General features: G+C 53.1%; 5 protein-coding genes across 5 annotated transcripts; 3 read left to right on the forward strand and 2 right to left on the reverse strand.

Annotated features, from left to right (window-relative positions):
* Positions 1-69: 69 nt before the first annotated feature.
* J4E88_008024 (uncharacterized protein) lies at positions 70-1,436 on the forward strand (the record flags this gene model as incomplete). The annotated part of the gene is made up of 3 exons (XM_049401638.1): positions 70-324; positions 375-1,108; positions 1,286-1,436. 3 exons carry the CDS (start codon positions 70-72, stop codon positions 1,434-1,436), a joined length of 1,140 nt encoding a protein of 379 aa, XP_049252711.1.
* A 1,500-nt stretch (positions 1,437-2,936) lies between these two features.
* Positions 2,937-4,689, forward strand: J4E88_008025 (uncharacterized protein; the record flags this gene model as incomplete). Its single annotated transcript, XM_049401639.1, has 3 exons — positions 2,937-2,939; positions 3,113-3,226; positions 3,301-4,689. 3 exons carry the CDS (start codon positions 2,937-2,939, stop codon positions 4,687-4,689), a joined length of 1,506 nt encoding a protein of 501 aa, XP_049252712.1.
* A 408-nt stretch (positions 4,690-5,097) lies between these two features.
* J4E88_008026 (uncharacterized protein) lies at positions 5,098-5,889 on the reverse strand (the record flags this gene model as incomplete). Its single annotated transcript, XM_049401640.1, has 3 exons — positions 5,098-5,277; positions 5,331-5,483; positions 5,536-5,889. 3 exons carry the CDS (start codon positions 5,887-5,889, stop codon positions 5,098-5,100), a joined length of 687 nt encoding a protein of 228 aa, XP_049252713.1.
* A 3,529-nt stretch (positions 5,890-9,418) lies between these two features.
* Positions 9,419-10,690, reverse strand: J4E88_008027 (uncharacterized protein; the record flags this gene model as incomplete). Its single annotated transcript, XM_049401641.1, has 1 exon — positions 9,419-10,690. One exon carries the CDS (start codon positions 10,688-10,690, stop codon positions 9,419-9,421), a length of 1,272 nt encoding a protein of 423 aa, XP_049252714.1.
* Positions 10,691-11,381: 691 nt separating this feature from the next.
* Positions 11,382-13,450, forward strand: J4E88_008028 (uncharacterized protein; the record flags this gene model as incomplete). The annotated part of the gene is made up of 4 exons (XM_049401642.1): positions 11,382-11,541; positions 11,601-11,669; positions 11,726-13,059; positions 13,118-13,450. 4 exons carry the CDS (start codon positions 11,382-11,384, stop codon positions 13,448-13,450), a joined length of 1,896 nt encoding a protein of 631 aa, XP_049252715.1.
* Positions 13,451-17,759: the final 4,309 nt, after the last annotated feature.

Below are 17,759 nucleotides of genomic sequence, written 5' to 3' on the forward strand. Positions count from 1 at the left end.
TCGCATCGCTACCACTTCACCCTCACACCCGTCGCCTGTCACCTGTCACGCAGCCTAGCCTACCACACGATGCGGTTCTTCTCGCGGCTGCACCTATGTGCTGCCCTTGCCATTCTCATGATCTTGTACTTTACCTGGGTACATTCCGCCAACTTCGAGGACACCGTCAACAACGTATGGCGCGGTAACGCGCACCGCATAGTAGTGTTCGGCAACGATTGGTCCGACACAGGAAGCTACCGCGTCTCTTCACCCGTGCTCTCTGCAGTCGTAGCCCGCGACGCAGACCGAGGCGACCTCTGGGTAGAGACACTATGCAAAGAGGTTCGTCAGAGTCATGCCCTCATACAAATACACAGTCTAACACACTCCAGCTCGCATGTGACACGATTGATAACTTCGCCCACTCCAAGCCAGCCGCGGCTGCACACATCGGATCGCTAGTCGACGCAAACGTCCACACGGAAACGAAAGGCGCGGGAAGCAACGAGACAACCGTCACGTCGTTTGACTTCAAGACACAAATGGAACAGTACGTCGCCTACGACAAGGGGCGACGAGTCATCCCCGAACGCCTACGGAAAGGAGACGAATGGACTTTCTTCACCGTCTTCTTCGGCTTGTGGGATCTGCTCGAATACTCTACATTGGAGAAGCCCGTGGCCATGTCCGCGGTAGACAAGAGCATCGAGTCCCTCTTCCACAGTCTCGACATCCTGGCCGAACACGCAGCCCACCCACCCAACGTCGTCATACCCAAAATGATCGACGCCTCCTTCCTCCCGCAATTCCAACTACAAAAGAAAGCCATGCGGGAAGCTGACTTTGCGGTGACTCAGCACCGAATGGTGTTTCTATGGTCATACTGGAATACAGTCTTAGTTCGGAAAGCTGCAGAATGGAAGAACGGCGCCATCTACATGCCTGAGCCAAACGCTATCATCATGAATGAAGTCCGCGCCAAACAATTGCACTCGCGACAGATTTCTGATGCGACTGGTGTGGGGGCTCAGGCACCGCTTTTTGAACACGTTGATACGCCTTGTTTGGATGCTGTAAGGGGGAGTGGGTTGGTCAAATGCTCGGCCCCGACTGAGCACCTGTTTTGGTAAGTCATGAGTCTGGCCCTCGATCATTTGATACATCTACTGCTTTCACGTTATACGCACCTCAGTCGTTGCATAGCACCACGCTCCTTTCAAGCCACAAGTCATAGCACAGCACAAACGCTTTGTCTCCGTTTCAAGCTAACGGGTTGATGTGATAGGGATAATATTCAGCTCAGTGGGCCGGCTCATGAACTCATTGGCAAACATGCCGCGAACCTGGTACGCGGGAATCGGAGCATTAATGCTGTGCGTGAAAAGAGTGAGGAAGAGAAGAAGCAGGAAAACGAGCGAGTGCAGTTTAAGCTCAAGTTTCCTCCGGGATATTAGCACAAGACACTGTTTGGAACTCGGCCGAGGCTGAACGGAGCTTCCTGCTTCCCCGCGACACGGACACGGACGTAGGAAAGAGGGACAGATCGGAAGAGCAAGAGGGGGCGAGCTTTGACTTCAAGTTTCTTCCGGGATACTATCACAGGTCGTTAAGAAAGTGTCTGAGACCCCGCCAACAGAACGAAGTTTCCCTCGGGTTGTCAGCACAAGTTGTCAAAGACACTGTTTGGAACGTGGCCATGGCTGAGAAGAGCTTCGTGGAACTACATGGTCACCCGCGACACGGGGTAAAATGCGCCTCGCTACAACCAGGACGGCATATGGCGGCAAGGCGCAGTATGACTGCGTCTATTCTGACACTGAGCCACAGTCATTGTCATGACAGAGAATGTTGTATTGTTGGCGAGGACTGGGGAAGTGTGGAGGGTGGAGGGGAGGCGGAAATCTCTGAGGTCTATTGCCTCCCTGGCTCGCGCCCGTCTTTCGATGCTTTGACTGCATACACCATCAGTCATAATAGGGGAGACTATCGTCTACAGCTTCGCTTCTGAGCTGAGCCACACCCGTCGCGATGCGGCACTGCATTGCGGGAAGGTGTTGCATCGTTGGCGCCCCTTGCATAAGCCGCGCATCAAAGTACCACTCCAATGACGAACGCGAGACAAGACCAGGCCCTGTTCTGAGACAAAGCCCCGGCTCTTATTTGCATAGCTGACGCAGGAATGTACATGTCTCGCGGTTGGTGGAAGCTCGTCTTGGCACGCTCCCGAAGTAGTAGAACAAAGAAACCGCCAGCGCAGATCGGCTGCATATGACTGGAACAATCATTTTACTGGATCACGGCTGCTACCATCGTCAAAGCGTCAAAGATCCAACTCTAGCTACCGGATAATGCATTCAAAGATACGGACATGTTGTTAATGGTTCGTTACCAACGCGGCTGTTCCCTCCCTTCGTGTCCGACCGAGGACAATGAACCGCGCCTTCTTCCATCGGAGTCATTAGGTCAACTGCCGCATCTCTAGAAATCGAAAATGCTAGCCAGTCGAGTGTTGCCACCGATTGTTTGGACTTTGACTCCTTCTTCTCCCCATTCTCCGCCTGTCGCTACCTTCTTTCACGTGCCGAGGCGGTACGTCAAGACAAACATGCAGAATGGTGATGCCTCTCCAGTGTCTCCGATGGACGATTCGAAGCCTTCGAGGAACTTGCGCAAGAGCAGTCGGATCAACGAGACACGCCCAGCCTCCACGTCTAGTCCTACTGCTGAGCGTACTAAAAGGGACGAGCCGCCAGCGTCTCCCGCTTTGTCGTCGCCCAGGACTACAAGGAAAAGACCTTCGCCGCTGATTGAGATTGATGGGGCCGACGATCTGATCAGCCCATCTGACGATAAACCTCCCCCGAGTGCTTCGTCCGCTACAGCTGGCGGCGAGCCAGACTTCTCAGGTCATGTTTGCTTGTGTCAGCCAGAGCCGAAAATACCGCGTCCACGAAATGGTAAGTCGATATTATCTTCCTTTGTCTTGGATGTACGTCACTTTCCTAATTGGAGCATTTGACTCGGATTTGACTCAGAACAAAGACACCCATCATTGTTTGCGGTCATTCTTGCGCAACCTGCTGACCATGGCCTCGTAGCTTTTATTCTTTATCGACAGCACCATCAGCAGACCATTACCGCTCGTAATCCGGGTCTCAACAATCCCGACATCTCAAAGATTATCGGTGAACAGTGGAAGGCTGAGGGTGAAGAGCAGAAGAAGGTTTGGCAAGACCTTGCGCAGGTTAGTGGCCCTTGGCACCCCACCCTCCATTGTCTTTGTTAATGTGAAGTTAGGAAGAGAAGGCTAGGCACCAGGAACAATACCCCGACTATCGCTACCAACCGCGTCGTCTTGGCAAACCTGGGTCGTCACCGTTGAACCCTACTGGCCAGCATACGACAGTTGACAAGTACCGTTGTCACAAGTGTGGTGGCCGCAGTCTGAGAACACCTACCAGTCCTTTCCTCGACGCCTCTGGCACCCCGACTCTGCCGCCTCCTAACATCTCGGAAGGCCTCACGCCAACAACTCGTTACCTACCCGTGATGAGTAACCTTAGCCTTGAGTCGCCCGGTCATCGCCGAGGCCCCATTCCACCAAGCCTCAGTAACATTCAGCTCAATCCGACCATGCGTGGAGACACGATGATGTATAGCCCTTTGACGCCGAACAAGAAGCGCCGCTTCGACCAAGGGCCTCCGCCAACGAGTAACGGTCGTAGACCAGATGGATCACATAACGGCCCGATCCAGCAATACGCTGTCTATCGACGCGAGTCCTTGCCGCCCATCCATGTGACGCCACACAGTGCGACAATGCCTCCTCCGCGGACCCCTCGCGAGATGCGCCATCAGTCAATGGTTGAGCTAGGATCTCTACAGTCTGATGGCAGTCCCAAGAGCGTAGAAGAAGTTCTCAGTGCTTTCCCATACCCCAACAAAATTAAGCTCCTCGGACGCATAACGCCACCTTATCAATACAAAGAGCCCGGTTCCTCCAGCCCTTCCTACCGCGCCAACCGCGGAGCCATCATCGCTATCGAAGGCGACGACCCAGCCGCCGTCAAAGAACTCACAGAGTGGCTCAACGAATACCTCATCAAGCAAAAAGAATACAGTCCCCAAATCGCCGAGCCCCCGCAAGCCCCCACCGACAACGCCGACAAAGAAGTCACATTCGAAGACTACCTCGACCTAATCAAGGAATGGCACGCCAAAAGCAAGGAAATGATCAAATACATCACCACCACACCTACCTCCTCCGTTGACACCCCATCATCCAACAACAGCGACACAATCATCGTCTCCACAAAAGACACCCGCAAAGACTCCGCCACACCCCCCGACTCCCCCTCCCACTCCCTTACCTCCACCAGCCCCACCATCAAACCCGTAATCCTGCTCCCCACCTTCCAACTCGCCGCCTCCATCGTCTACGCCTCCCGTATTCCCATTCAAGACGCCTACAGCCCAACTGATCACTGGCAGTGGATGGCGACGCTGTGGCGCGGTACCGTGGGTCCGGATCTTACGTTGTATGTCAAGAGCTTTGATCCGAAGGAGGGGCAGGTGGGGCTGAAACCGGAGATGGATGAGGGGGTTAGGTGTTTGAGTGTTTGGAAGGCGTGTGGACCTGGAGGCAGGTTTGCGGATGCGGATTTGAGGAGGGTGGGGTTTGAGGTTGGGGAGTGGGTTAAGGGTTGAGTGGGTCAAGGGTTGAGTGGGTTAAGGGTTGAGTGGGATGGTGTTGGTGGGTTTATGGGCAGTGGGTTTCTTCTTCTTCTTCTTCTTTTCTTCTTTTCTTTCTTCTTCTGAGATTGGGGGAGAGGCCTTATTCGTGGCTGGATGGTGGGTTGGTATGATTTGATATTGTAACGGTCCTTACACTGAGTAGATTACGAGGATAGAACCTTTGGCTTATAGATAAGGAAAATACATACCTTCATGACAGCAGGAATGATAAGACGGTGGAAATGAAAGCACGATGCAAGGAAGCAGTCCAGTATGTTGTGACATGTACACACTTGTTTAATTTATATTTACATCGAAGTGCGGCACCAACAGTAGGTACCAACCAATTCTCCCATCCTCTTCTTCACATCCAGACCACATCTAAGCAGTGAGCTTGCTCTTGATGAAAGTAAGAGCCTGGTTTCCGTAGATGCTGACATACTGCTGGTGGTGGTTGGCGTCGTTTCCGTTGCAGCAGTACGGGTCCTGGGAGTCGCAGTAGCTCTGGATGATGCTGGTGCTGGCGGGCGAGCAGGAGAATCCTGAAGGGCGGGCAGCGAACTGAGAGTAGCTGTCAGTAAGAGTACGTATGAATGGGAGGGTGGTGGACTTACGCCTTGCGCCTTGCAGGTACCGACGTTGTAGGGGAGACCGTTGCGGTTGTGGGGGTCACCCATGAAGATTGCAGCCTTGACGGCTGCCAGGGCGGTGCCGGTCAATGTGGAACCTGCGCCGCCGCAGACAGCGTTATCCATGATCTGACCTCCCTGCGGGCCGTTAGTACCTGGCTTTTCTTGGACTTCATGGCATCATTCATACCTGAGAGTATCCGATGAGAACGATCTGGGTGTCAGGGCACTTTTGGTTGTAGGCAGTAACAGCCTTGACAACAGCCGCAGTTCCCTGAGAAGCAGAGTTGTCGTAGGAAATGCCTCCGCAGGCAGAGCCTCCGCCACAAGCTGGGTATACGATGGCCTCGGATCCTGCACCGGGGTAGGCGCTCTTGACGGAGTTTACGAGTCCGGCGGCGGTACCGTAGCCATTGCTTTGAGGCAGGGTGGTCTCACGAGCTCCGAAGATGTAGACTTTGGGGCAGCTCTGGCGCTCGGCGAGCTCGACAGGGCCGGCGGCAGCAAGGCCAGCAAAGAGAGCTGTTGCTGCGGCGAACTTCATGTTGACGTTTGGATAAGTGGGTACTTTGCTTCGGATGGAGATGAGATGTCAAGGAATCGTGATGATCAAGTCTGGGCAACGGGAGAAGTGTTTATAAAGACCAGTTTCACCTGGCCATAGTAGCAGTCCTTTAGGCAGAATCAATCGCCTCGACCATGCCTCATAGCGTGGCGGTGGGGTACAGGATACTGGTTTGCGTTCTCCTGGTGCACAGATGGTCCTTTCATCCGTCCTTGCAATTTATCTGAGCAAGTCACGCCGTCCTGTGACGAAGATCCGACAGGGATTATTGCCGTAGCTCCACGTCCATTTCATGCAGAACCAAGCCGAGCTCGTCTGGGGTACATATGAATCCCAGTGTCTTCGGGGGAAAAGCGACCAAGCGAGCGAGTAGAGAGCTGCAATGTATAGCACCTTCGGCACATCGCGCGCTGGATAGATGGATGGCGTTACGGCCGCGTGGTCAGATGGTGTACCGGCGTGGAGCCGAACCGTTCTGGCTAAACGGCAGCTCTCGAAAAAGCTTGGGTTGGCACCTTGGGAATCCGGGGTAAAATGCTTGTTTTTTGAAGCCTCAGCGCTAACATGGCGTACCTGAGGTTGGAAGAAGCATAGCCTCCGGATGTGCGTAAAGAGTGCCAATGTTGTGTATAGGGTCAAGAACGTCGATAGTAGCGAGGTGGCACTCACCGCCCCTCCCCAATTCTGCCGGTGCTCAAAGATTACTCAACATCATTGAAAGGAGACAAGGCTGTTCTAGTGCAACTTGAAGGCGAGTTCAATGGCGGTCTGATTGAGCGTAGCGACTACCGGTTCTCCTGATAATGAAACAAATATAGGGTGGGTCTGTCCGACCGCCGCGTTTCCGTCACTGGTAGGCCTATCACTAGTCAGTGCAAATGCATGTGTCGCTCGAAAGTACGCACTCGACATGCACATAAGATAGCTCTGCAGGGAGAGGATTTATGTCGTGGCTAGACATGAATCTGCGCGAAGGCGGAGGTTCCACGAGGGAAGATACAGTTGTGTGATGACGTCATCACTGCGTTCTCGCGACCGGCTCCGTCATTACACTATACTAGATAGATGATGCATCGTGAATCGCTGCGGACCTGTACTCGACTTCCACCCACGACTTTGATCGAATACATCAGCATCAAACCAACACCTTCGCGAGTTTTTACCTCCGCGACTCAGTTCCAAAGATGGCGTTGCCGCTTCAAAAGAGCACACAGTGCTACAAAGTATCGCATCATCTACCGACCTCTGCAGGCGAACAGCAAATGTTTTCAGAACTCATGCTGAAGTTCACAAAGTTTCGATAAGCTATTGAACCCTGTCTGTATTGGGCAGGCCTGTGAGCTCTGTGCAATGGGAGCTTTTAGAAAGAGTGCGGGGCACGTCATCGTGTGGCACAGTCAGAGTGCAAGTCCTAACGAGGCCTCGCATTTGAAGCGCATATCACCTCTCATTCACTTCGAGATCTTACGACTGGACGCCCCATTTCTCACCATGTCACTACAAGACGAGACTGTCGAGAACGTTCCGGATCCGACTTGCGAGAAGAATGATACAGCGAATCCTACTGTCGGAGCCGAGACAAGACTTGATATGATCAAGAGCTGGATTAACACCTGCAATCAGCACCATGACTCTCCCTGCGTCATACCCAAAGCAGAAGCAACCGCGTGGCCTGCGTGGCTCATCGATACTGTGAACGCTTGCATAGTTGAGGGCGAAATTGCCGACCGATATCTTACACTGAGCTACGTGTGGGGCGGAATACAGACAGTGCAGTTGTCTTCAAGCAACATTGGTCTTTTGAGGCAGCAAGGAAGCCTCATAGAGGTAGAATCCACCCTACCCAGAACAATACGGGAAGCTTTGCAGGTTACACGATTGCTCGAAGAACGGTACATCTTCGTTGACCAGCTTTGTATCGTCCAAGACGATCAGCATCATAAGAAGGTCGAAATTGAGAACATGGCGGAGATATATGCGAACTCTTACCTGACTCTTGTCGCTGCCACGGGCGCTACGGCGGACTTTGGCCTGGTGGATCGCCCCGATCAATGGATACACCAGTCTCTCCGCAGCGTAAATTGGCCGGAGCGTAAACGTTATCATGAAATGAGGTATCTAGGCTTGAGTCAAACGTGGAGTTTCCGAGGATGGTAAGTAAACTTTCGTGTATCACACAGCAGGGAAGTCTTTATACTAACGGTTGTCGTGTTCGATCTCAGGACCCATCAGGAACGTAACAATGCGGGACGTATCTTATACTTCTTCAAATTTGTAAAAGAAAATATCGAATGTGGGGAGAAGCATGATCCCGACCTCGTATCGTGGTTATGTCACCGAACTCAATGGCTTGACAAAAAGGGTATACTAACAACTGGATCTAACCAACGTCCCATTGCATCTGGAGACTTACTTCCGGGCCCGGCTACCTGGCCGGACTTTGAAAAATATGCGGTAGAAGTCAGGGATTACATACCTAGACATTTCACCTATGATTCCGACGTCGTACCGGCATTCGCCGGTACTGCTGCCTCACTTGCAAAGGTCTTCCCTGGCGGATTCTTGTTCGGCCTCCCCGTTCTGTTCTTTGATCTCGCACTTCTGTGGACGTTCCATGAAGTTGCAGCAAGAAGAATCGTATCTGCAGATCTCGAGGAGAGTACTGGGCCACCGAGCTGGTCTTGGATGACCTGGCGTGGGAACTTGTCCTGTCCTATCTTTTGGTGGGGTAACACACGCTCCTTGATAAAGAGACAGGATGGCGACGCGGGTATTATTATATGTCCACTTGTTCAGTGGTACTACAGCGGCACAGGAGGAGCTCGAATCGCGGTCGAGAACGAGTATCACAAGTACATACATTTCGCTCGTGACGGTGGAAGTATCCCACCTCTAGGTTGGAGTCGAACTATGTCATCTTCTAGCAAGCATAGTTCTGATATGCACAGAAACTACGATTACGAAACACCCGCAGCTCCTGGGCTCAAGTTTCGTTTCCCGATCCCACTCGTGGATACATCGCATACACCCATAACGCTACCGATGCCGATGTTGAATATAATCACATGCCAAACCGAGCGTGCGTACTTTCTTGTAGCTTGGCAGGGGAAGGGCGTCAACGACGGATTGGGTGCAACGGTAGAGATATATGACGTTGAAGGGTCTGCAGTGGGCAGGATGTGGAAATCCGGAGATGCACCTGTACCGACGACAGAGGATCTGAGGGTCGAACTGATTGCGATATCTACCGGCCTCGCAGGAAACAGGAATGAGTGTTATGAGAGATTGTATCGGGGTAAACCTTACACGGAAAACCGAGATGACGACGATGTACGAGAGTTCTACAATCTTCTTTGGATTGAGTGGACAGACGGTATCGCCTACAGAAAAGCCGTCGGTCAAATCGATAAAGAACCATGGGAAGCAGCTGATCGGGAACTCATCGAAGTCAAACTTGGATGAGAAGGGGCAGTCTTAGCGTTATTGTAGCTCCGCCTACGTTCTTGTCTCAGCTCACACTGGAGCACACCCTCGCTTTCAACAAAACATTACTCATCTCAGCATACTCTCCCCACTCGTTACCCCATTTAACCAAACCCGGGAATGCGCAGAACAGGAACCTCCGATCCATATCCATGTCAGCACCATCTTCCACAGCAGGGTCAACGTCGTTGACAGCTTCCATTGTGCGGTCATCGAACTGCATACTCGCGTCTTGACAGCGGAAGAAGAGCAGCTGGTAACGAGCCTTCTGCAGAGCCAGCGTACGTTGCAGACCCACGGCGTCCTTTAAGATCCCCGTGAGCGTTGACTGAGCGGATGATGGAAGGCTCACGGATGTGAGTGTGAAGAGCATGTGGCTGATCTCTCCCGTGAGTCGGTGTAGTGAGGCTTCTCTTTCGGTTTCGATGGCACTGCTGGCCTCACTGCGTTCAAGGATCTGCACGGTAGCGCGCACCCATTCCCTGTATGTGGTACCAAGATGCCGTGTGTGCTCCGCGAGTGGTCGCAATGTAGCAAAAGGACCTGTGCTAGGTAGCCCAAACACAACAGGAGCATCGAAGATCTGCATGAGCGAATTTGAGACAATAGCCTGATACAGCGCAAGCTTATCCGTACTCCGAATGTTAACACTGTACAGCGGATTCAAAGCGCTGAGAACCTCCTCCGTCTCCTTCGGAAGGTTGTCGAGGTTCAACTTCGATCGCCGGAAGTTCGACACAGTCCATTCGCGCACGCAATTTGCAAGTTGTGAGAACGATTCTGCCAGCTCGCTATCCGTGATCTGCGAGTCCATACGCGTGAGAGAGGATATGCTTGACTTCAGTGCGAGAAGTTGCTGGAGCCTCTCTTGTGATTCCTTCTCGGCGGCATGGAGGCGTAGGCGTAGGTCGTCTGCTTCGCCGTTCGGCTGTGGTCGCTCGAGGCGGTTTTGATGTGTTTTGTCGTGCGACGCGAGTCGCTCTTCGAGCTGTGCCGGTGAAACTGTATCCGCATTCGAAGCCGACTGAGTGAGTTGCGCCCTCAGCTCCTCAATCGTGTCTTGATCTGCTTCCCTGTATTGTCTCAATCTTGACAGCTCCTCCCTAGCCAAGTTCTGTTCCTCCTTCGCAACCGCGAGAGCTTGCTCCAGGTCCGCGATTCTGTGTGCCGTGCGCGCGTCTACGGCATCATCGCCCGATGACGCCATTTCCGACTTGCTGTAGAGCTCATTGCTAGGCCCTGAAGGTGCAGTGTCCCTTTCGAGATCTACCGCACCTTCGCTTTTGCGCTTCAGCATATCATTGAAGGGGTATCGGCGTCGATGTACTTCGTCTTTCCTCGCATTGGGAGCGGCTACGGCAGCTTTCGGTGGAGTGACGACGTTGTTCGCGGAGGGCTTCGTTGATCTCGAGATGAGTCTGGTACCACGCTTCACGCTGAGGCGGTGGGTAGGTTCTGAGTATATTAACACATGCTAAGGCCGTGCGGTCGAGTGCTGAGGCTTGCCAGAACTCTTTCGTTCGGTCATAGTTGGGACCGGGCGCGTTCCGACCTAAGGGCGCATCGGAACCAACTTCAAAGCGGGCGTCAAAGACCCAAACCTCCACACCCCTCTCGAAAAATACCAACATCAGATGGCTTCACGTGGGGCGACACGAGTGTGCCCGGGCGAGCTGAATGTTGCAGCCTTGCGCGAGCTGACGATCACCAACCAGGGCCCGCAGCTGGGCGACTCCTACAGCTGTGGGTAGCGCGCGCCGTTCCTAGGCTTCGACATCACACCGCGCAGGGTTTCCGCCGGTGCCTGAATCATTCCATGTCCTTCAGGCAGACACACTCATGACCTCGACGTCTCCCCCGTATCCACGTTCACGCCCATGATACTCCTGTGCTTTTCGTAGGATTCAGCCCCGCGGTCCGACCCACGCGACAGCCACGCGATCTGCCGAAGCCGGCATTGTAAACAACAAAGATCAACACACCGAAGAATGGCCATGAACCACACGTTCCCCAATCGAGGAAGTAGCATTCCGTATACTTTCAATCCGGGAAGCAATGCGACAATCGATATAGGCAGCGTACCTGAAGCGGGTAGTACCACGAAGGATAGGTTGGTCGTCGGTGTCGACTTTGGAACCACCTACAGCGGTTGGTAGCAACTATTCCACGATATGCGACCGATACGATTGGACGCTGAAGCTCGATAGGTGTGGCTGCCGTCTATAGTGCGACCCCTGACGACATTGACATCATCAAGACGTGGCCTGGCGGGAACGGTATGTTGTACTTGGGTTGACCAAATGCGCATCCACGAACTGACATGTACGCGCAGGTATCACGTCCGACAAAGTTCCCACCGAAATCGGTTACAGCGAACCATCCCCTCGTAACGGCTCGGTCTCCTCGCTCGATGCGCCCGCGAAAGCTGCGCAGAACATAAAATGGGGGTTCCAATTCAAGCCCGAGGAGACGCGTCTCCGGTGTATAAAGCTGTTCCTCGACAGGAATCAGAAGCTACCGCATTTCGTATCACCGCTTGAAACCGCTGCGCAATTGCGCAAGTTCGAGAAGACGGTCATGGAGGCGGTCTCGGACTATCTGTCGCAGATATACAAACATACAATGGAGACTTTGACAAAGAGATACGGAGAGACATTCATCAGCTTGACCAAAGTTGAGTTCGTCTTGACAGTCCCTGCTGTGTGGTCAGACTCGGCGAAGGATGCGACGTTGAAGGCTGCGGAGAAAGCTGGCATGGGCAACAGGCACGAGCTGAAGCTTATATCAGAACCGGAGGCGGCGGCGGTATACACTCTCAAGGCGATACAACCGAATCATCTGAAGATCGGCGACAACTTTGTTGTTTGTGATGCTGGTGGCGGTACTGTCGACTTGATCGCATACAAGATCACCCAATTGCACCCTCTCCGCGTCGAGGAATCAGCAGTTGGGACTGGCGGTCTCTGTGGCTCAACGTTCATCAACTATCGCTTCGAGGAACATGTGAAGCAGCGCATTGGTGCAGAACGCTATAATTGGATGCGCGAGAAGAAGATGAAGACCTGGAACATGGGGTTGAAGTACTTTGAGGAGTTCGTCAAGCGCAACTTCAATGAGGAGGAACACAATGAGGTCAACATACCCTTCCCAGGTTTACCGGACGACGAGGAAGCGGGGCTTGACTCTGGGTTCCTTGTCATGAGCGCGGAGCAAGTCAAGGAACTATTCGATCCGGTAGTCCAAGAAGTCATAGATCTGGTAGAAGGTCAAGTCCACAGCATAAGAGCAAAGGGAGGTCTGGTGTGCGGTATCGTCCTGGTGGGAGGCTTCGGGCAGAGCAATTACCTCTACGGTCGAATGAAGTCCCACTTCAATAGCGCACCTCCACCTCCGTATACCGAAAGACCAACGCACGCTGTCGCATTGAATGCCTCACAGGCAGTCGAGATATACCACCCCATACATGCGTGGACAGCAGTGGTGCGAGGCGCAGTACTCCGCGGGCTAGAAGGCAATATGGTCATCAGCAGAAGAAGTCGATGGCACTACGGCACCAGCTACGCGACAGTCTTCGACGAGGCGAAGCATCCCATATCCGACCGATATTGGAGTCCACTCTGGGAACGATGGATGGTGTCCGACCGGATGCAATGGCACATCGCAAAGGCACATACCCCCCTCACCTTTTCCATGATATAACACAACATACTAACCTCCCACACAGGGCGCACAAGTCTCCGAAAACAGACCTATATCATTCCACTACACGCGCAACTTCCGGCCGGGCCAATCCCTAATTGTAGAAGATGACCTCATAGCCTGTGACGCGGACACAGCGCCCGACTCCTTTAAGAAGGGTCTTATCAATGTCTGCACACTGACCACGGACTTGAACACTGTGCCGAAGAGTCTGTTTACGCGGTTGACGACGACGAAGGGAGTGGAGTTTGACAATCTGGATTTTACGCTGGATATGCGGTGTGAGAGTGCGGGGTTGGTGTTCGAGCTGAAGGTTGATGGTGTGAGATATGGGGGTGTTAGTGCGAAGTTTCATTGAGGAAGGAAGGCAGGCAGGGAAGTTGATGGAGGGACGAGATTGAGAATGTGGTCCGGCAAGACTTGAGTAGGATCCGAACAATTCAGAATATTAATCTCAGTCGAAATTTAGTTAACGAAGATTCTGTGGATGCGATGCGCGTCAAGGTGTTTTCGAGTGAGTGTTGATGTGTGACAGACGGTCGAGACGAATGTTATGCCAGGGCAGCCGACAGCGGACCATACACTTGATGTTTACTGCCGATTTGCCGCATGCGGCACCACCTGTATCGGCTGCGGCGTTACTGCCCTGGCAAGATCGAAGGATGAAAGGATCGCATCCTGAAGTAAAGCGATAGGAGCGGTCGAAATCGCCGTGGATCTTGATCTGATCGCAAATCGCAACTGGGGGAAGAATCCTTCAACGGAGATATGGGTGCGAAGGTGTACACTGGAGAGCCCCCGTCGATGACCACTGCATTATTCACACAGTTCTCGTCGGCAGTGCTTTGGGCTGCGTATGCCCAAAGATTAAAGGTTTCTCACGGATCACCATTAGGTTTTCGTGAGCACTCTATCTGAGAACGATAGCGACCCCGAGTAATGTCGAAAGTGTATATATCACCTAGGTTCCCACGCGTTTGGTAAACGGACATAGTACCCGTTGTAGACAACAGAACCGATGCTATTTTCTGAGAATAAGATGATTCAGCAAGGGCAGGGTGTCGAGCGTAGTTTGTGCTGCGGATTTTCGGATGCTGAACTATCCATGTGGTGCTCGTGGGGCAAGCGTGGATGGGATGATCCAGGGGGTGGGGAAGCCGGAAAACCTAGTTTTGCACTGTAATATTGTAGTCGTAAGAGATGGTTTGGTTTGTAGATTCCTAATCTACAAGTCATGGTCACATACCCTGGTAGTAAGACGCGTAGACGAGTTTAGGTCGTGATGGCTAACCCACGCGTAGTCTATCGTGGCTGCATCATGTTTCCTTTTTCATACCAGTGCGCTCCCGGGTATAGAGCCTCCCGGCAACGTGTACACTTGGCAGCCAGGCGAGCAGAGATCCTGATGCGGAACTAAAGTCCCGACGATTTGAGGTTTTGGTGATCCGACCTAGTTGTTCAAGGGGGTGCGCTGACTAGTGGAACCCCGCATTTGGGTTCCATGCGTGAAGATCGTTAGCAGCGATTTCACACCCTCGATCGCTCGGGGGACGTCCCGCCTGTAAGATCTCAACCTGTGGTGCGTGGAGATTGCCGTGGGCAGTGAGTGAGATTGGTGGCGTGATAGTCGATGCAGGTATTACCAGGTTTTGCATCGCATTTAGAAACCAGGACAAAGACATGCCCACGCGATGGATGTGGTCACTTGTGGGGCCTGTCGAGCGCAGCACACATATCGATGGATTTCGCGACTAGATCTGTGCGATACTGAATGCGGTAATTTGGGCGAATCATGGCTCTCGGATGCGAGTCCGATGAGAACTGCCGCGTATCGGATCGGAATCTCTACCGGTGGCACGGGCAAATCTCCCGAACAAAGCCGATGGGTGAATGGTTCTGGTGATACCCTCAGCATCCTTGATCAATATCGTCACTGCTCAGCATTTGGTCGCCGGAGTAAGACGCTGTTCGAAGAAACAGACGACCAGCGATTCAGGGTCCATGAGGATACCTGCCGAGTCGTGCGTGGTGCGTGGTTAGCGAACGGGACTTGCCATTTCACGCTTCTAGTACTACTGCACTCTAGTTAAGTAGAATTGTGAAACCAGCGCAACATGACGAAGGACCGATATCTCAAATCGGCTTTTCGATTCGAGATGCGTCCGTTGTACGAAGTGAACCATAATATCTCCAACCTTGATAACATAGTATGGTTCAGACGACGGGGCGGAATTTTATTCTCGCAAGCTGTCGCGGATAACTCCGTCGCAGCTGCGGTCGGGGACATATGACGTAGAAATCGAATGATTAGTTGGAGAAGAACCGTATTCCTAGGGTTCGAAGGCCCTGTCAGCAAGTGAGGCTGCGTGCCCGCTAGAATAAAGACTTTAGTATACCGGCTTTCTATATAAAATAGGAAAGGTGTCCCCGAGGCAATCGAACTTTAACCATAAGGCGAGCAATTCGACGGAGGCTCGGCCAAGACGTGATCGACCATGACAGCTGAGCGGAGATGGCTCCGTAGCTTTCTGGTCGATCATAATGCAGAGCTTTAGAGTCCGGCTGTTGATAGCGGACGCTGAGGAACTGTGCCAACGTCGAAGCGCGTCTAGAAGTATGCGGCCGGCGTTATTTTTGTGAATTATAGGCGAGGTGTTGCGCGGCTGTCAACGTGTCGCGTTCACTCTCCTGAAGATCACCCACTGAGTTTACCAAAGCGGACACTAGCCAACGTGATGCTGATCTCCAGAGGTTCGGTATGGGGCTCCGCCATGTCGGGCAGACAGCGTGGCGACAAGACTGGACGTTCGAGATGCGCTAGGAAACGTGGTGACTGCCAAGCTAATATGGGCTTGGTGTTGAGGAGTGGTGTGAGGGCCTCAGCAAACTCAAAGTAGGGGAAAACGTTCATCTCAACGATGTGCTGGTGTGAATTCAAAGTGATGCGATTGGTCGTTTGAGCTCGAGCGCAACCACACCCAGGCTTCGGGCGGCGACGGTCAGTATCATGAACTTCCTAACCTTCAGTGACCTACTCAAGGTTTGACCAAGGCGCCCTTACTCTTGGAGATGCTTTTCCCTCTAGACGATGAGCAGTCTATGGTGTGGTCGTACGACTAGCTTATATCCGAGTATCTGCCCGTAGCTAGCTCTTGAGAAAGCGAGTGCGGAGACCACATAGCCGGGAACGGTCTCGCGTACGCTTTCAAAGCAATTCGCCGGTATACGGAGTACGGTGCGTTGTCGTTGCATAAGAACGAAGATGTTGCATATGCGCAAGGATGAATGACCGTATCATGCGAAAGAACTGCCGTGGTGTCGATAGTTGCTCATATGGCTAAGGCGCAGGACGTGATAGTCGCTAGCGTCGAATCGAGCATTGAACGAAGAACCCACATAGAAGGTGGGAATGTATTCTGCGATGTGACATGTCCAGTCTGGCGGGCCTGGCGTATCGTTTGAGCTGGCGAAGGATCTGCTATACGCCCGGCATCTGTGTCTTTGTTACCTCGGTGAAGCCTGACCAGATGGAGGTTGCACCACTGTGTCGCCGTGGCGCAGACTGCAGGGCTGTGATGCAGCCATAGTCGTACACCCTTCTCCAAGAGTCCCGGAGATGCCGCAGTACAATGATTGTCGATGTAGTGAGACAAGTGGGGTTGCAATGCTGACATTCATGGCCCAACCCCAACGTGGGGGCACTGTGTAGTCGCTACTATAGGCAGGAAGTACCAGAGCTGCGCAACATTGATACGGCCCTGCGATGTTGGTACTCGTGCTTTGATAACGAGGTGGTAATGTCGGTCATGTCCGCTGCCACCTACTATGAGGGGCTAGCAGTAGTGTCGAGGAGTGCTGGCCTGTATCGTGAGGACGGTGGAAGAGACGATGAGGTGGTGGAGCTTGATATCGCGCCGCCGGCGCATGTCACCAGGGCCAATCAGGGCGCGGTGGTGGTCGAGGTGAAGGACGCGCGGGGTTTTGGAGCTCTTGCTATCTGTGCGCAGCATGGCACTGCAATTGGCAGGCGCGCACCGCAAAGTCCCAGGGTGGAAGTTGCGGTTAAGCGAGCCAAGACTAGCGAGGGGGAAGGCACGATGCAAGCCTCGCACGAGCGTTCACGAACGGATGAAGCGCCGTTCGCCTGTGCAGCGGCGCAAACACCAACTACTGATCACCATGTTATCCCCGACTTCTTGATAGCCGGCCCTCCGCCAAATCGATCGGTTGATGTCCGGTACGTTTCAGATACACTACACTACCGCGAACAATTTAGCCAGAATACATGACTGAACTCTGCGCACGACCAAGGCGACTCGCATCCTCAGGCCTAAGGGCTGGAGAATCGGAGGGCATTATTACCGACGACCTGGTCTAAAAGCGTCAAATCGATATTACCCTCCAATGACGTGCAAAGCTAACACAGGCTGTCGGCACCGGCAGGATGCAGTGCTGACCGCGCGAACACGATGAGTAGCGGACACATGGAAGACAAGAAAAATGGAGAACGTGGGATAGCTTTCCCTGCTTCTTGGGCGGCGGAGCCGTACTGGGAAAAAGAAATATCCTACGCCTCACCATAGACGCGCCACTACGGACCGGTGGGGGGAGACGCTGCGCAGGTGCCGTCGGGAAATAGCAAGCCTGCTGGAAACCGTCTGACCACC

Source organism: Alternaria novae-zelandiae (assembly GCF_023758075.1).
Source record: "Alternaria novae-zelandiae strain BMP 2774 chromosome Unknown scaffold_17, whole genome shotgun sequence".
In the NCBI taxonomy this organism is placed as follows: domain Eukaryota; kingdom Fungi; phylum Ascomycota; class Dothideomycetes; order Pleosporales; family Pleosporaceae; genus Alternaria; species Alternaria novae-zelandiae.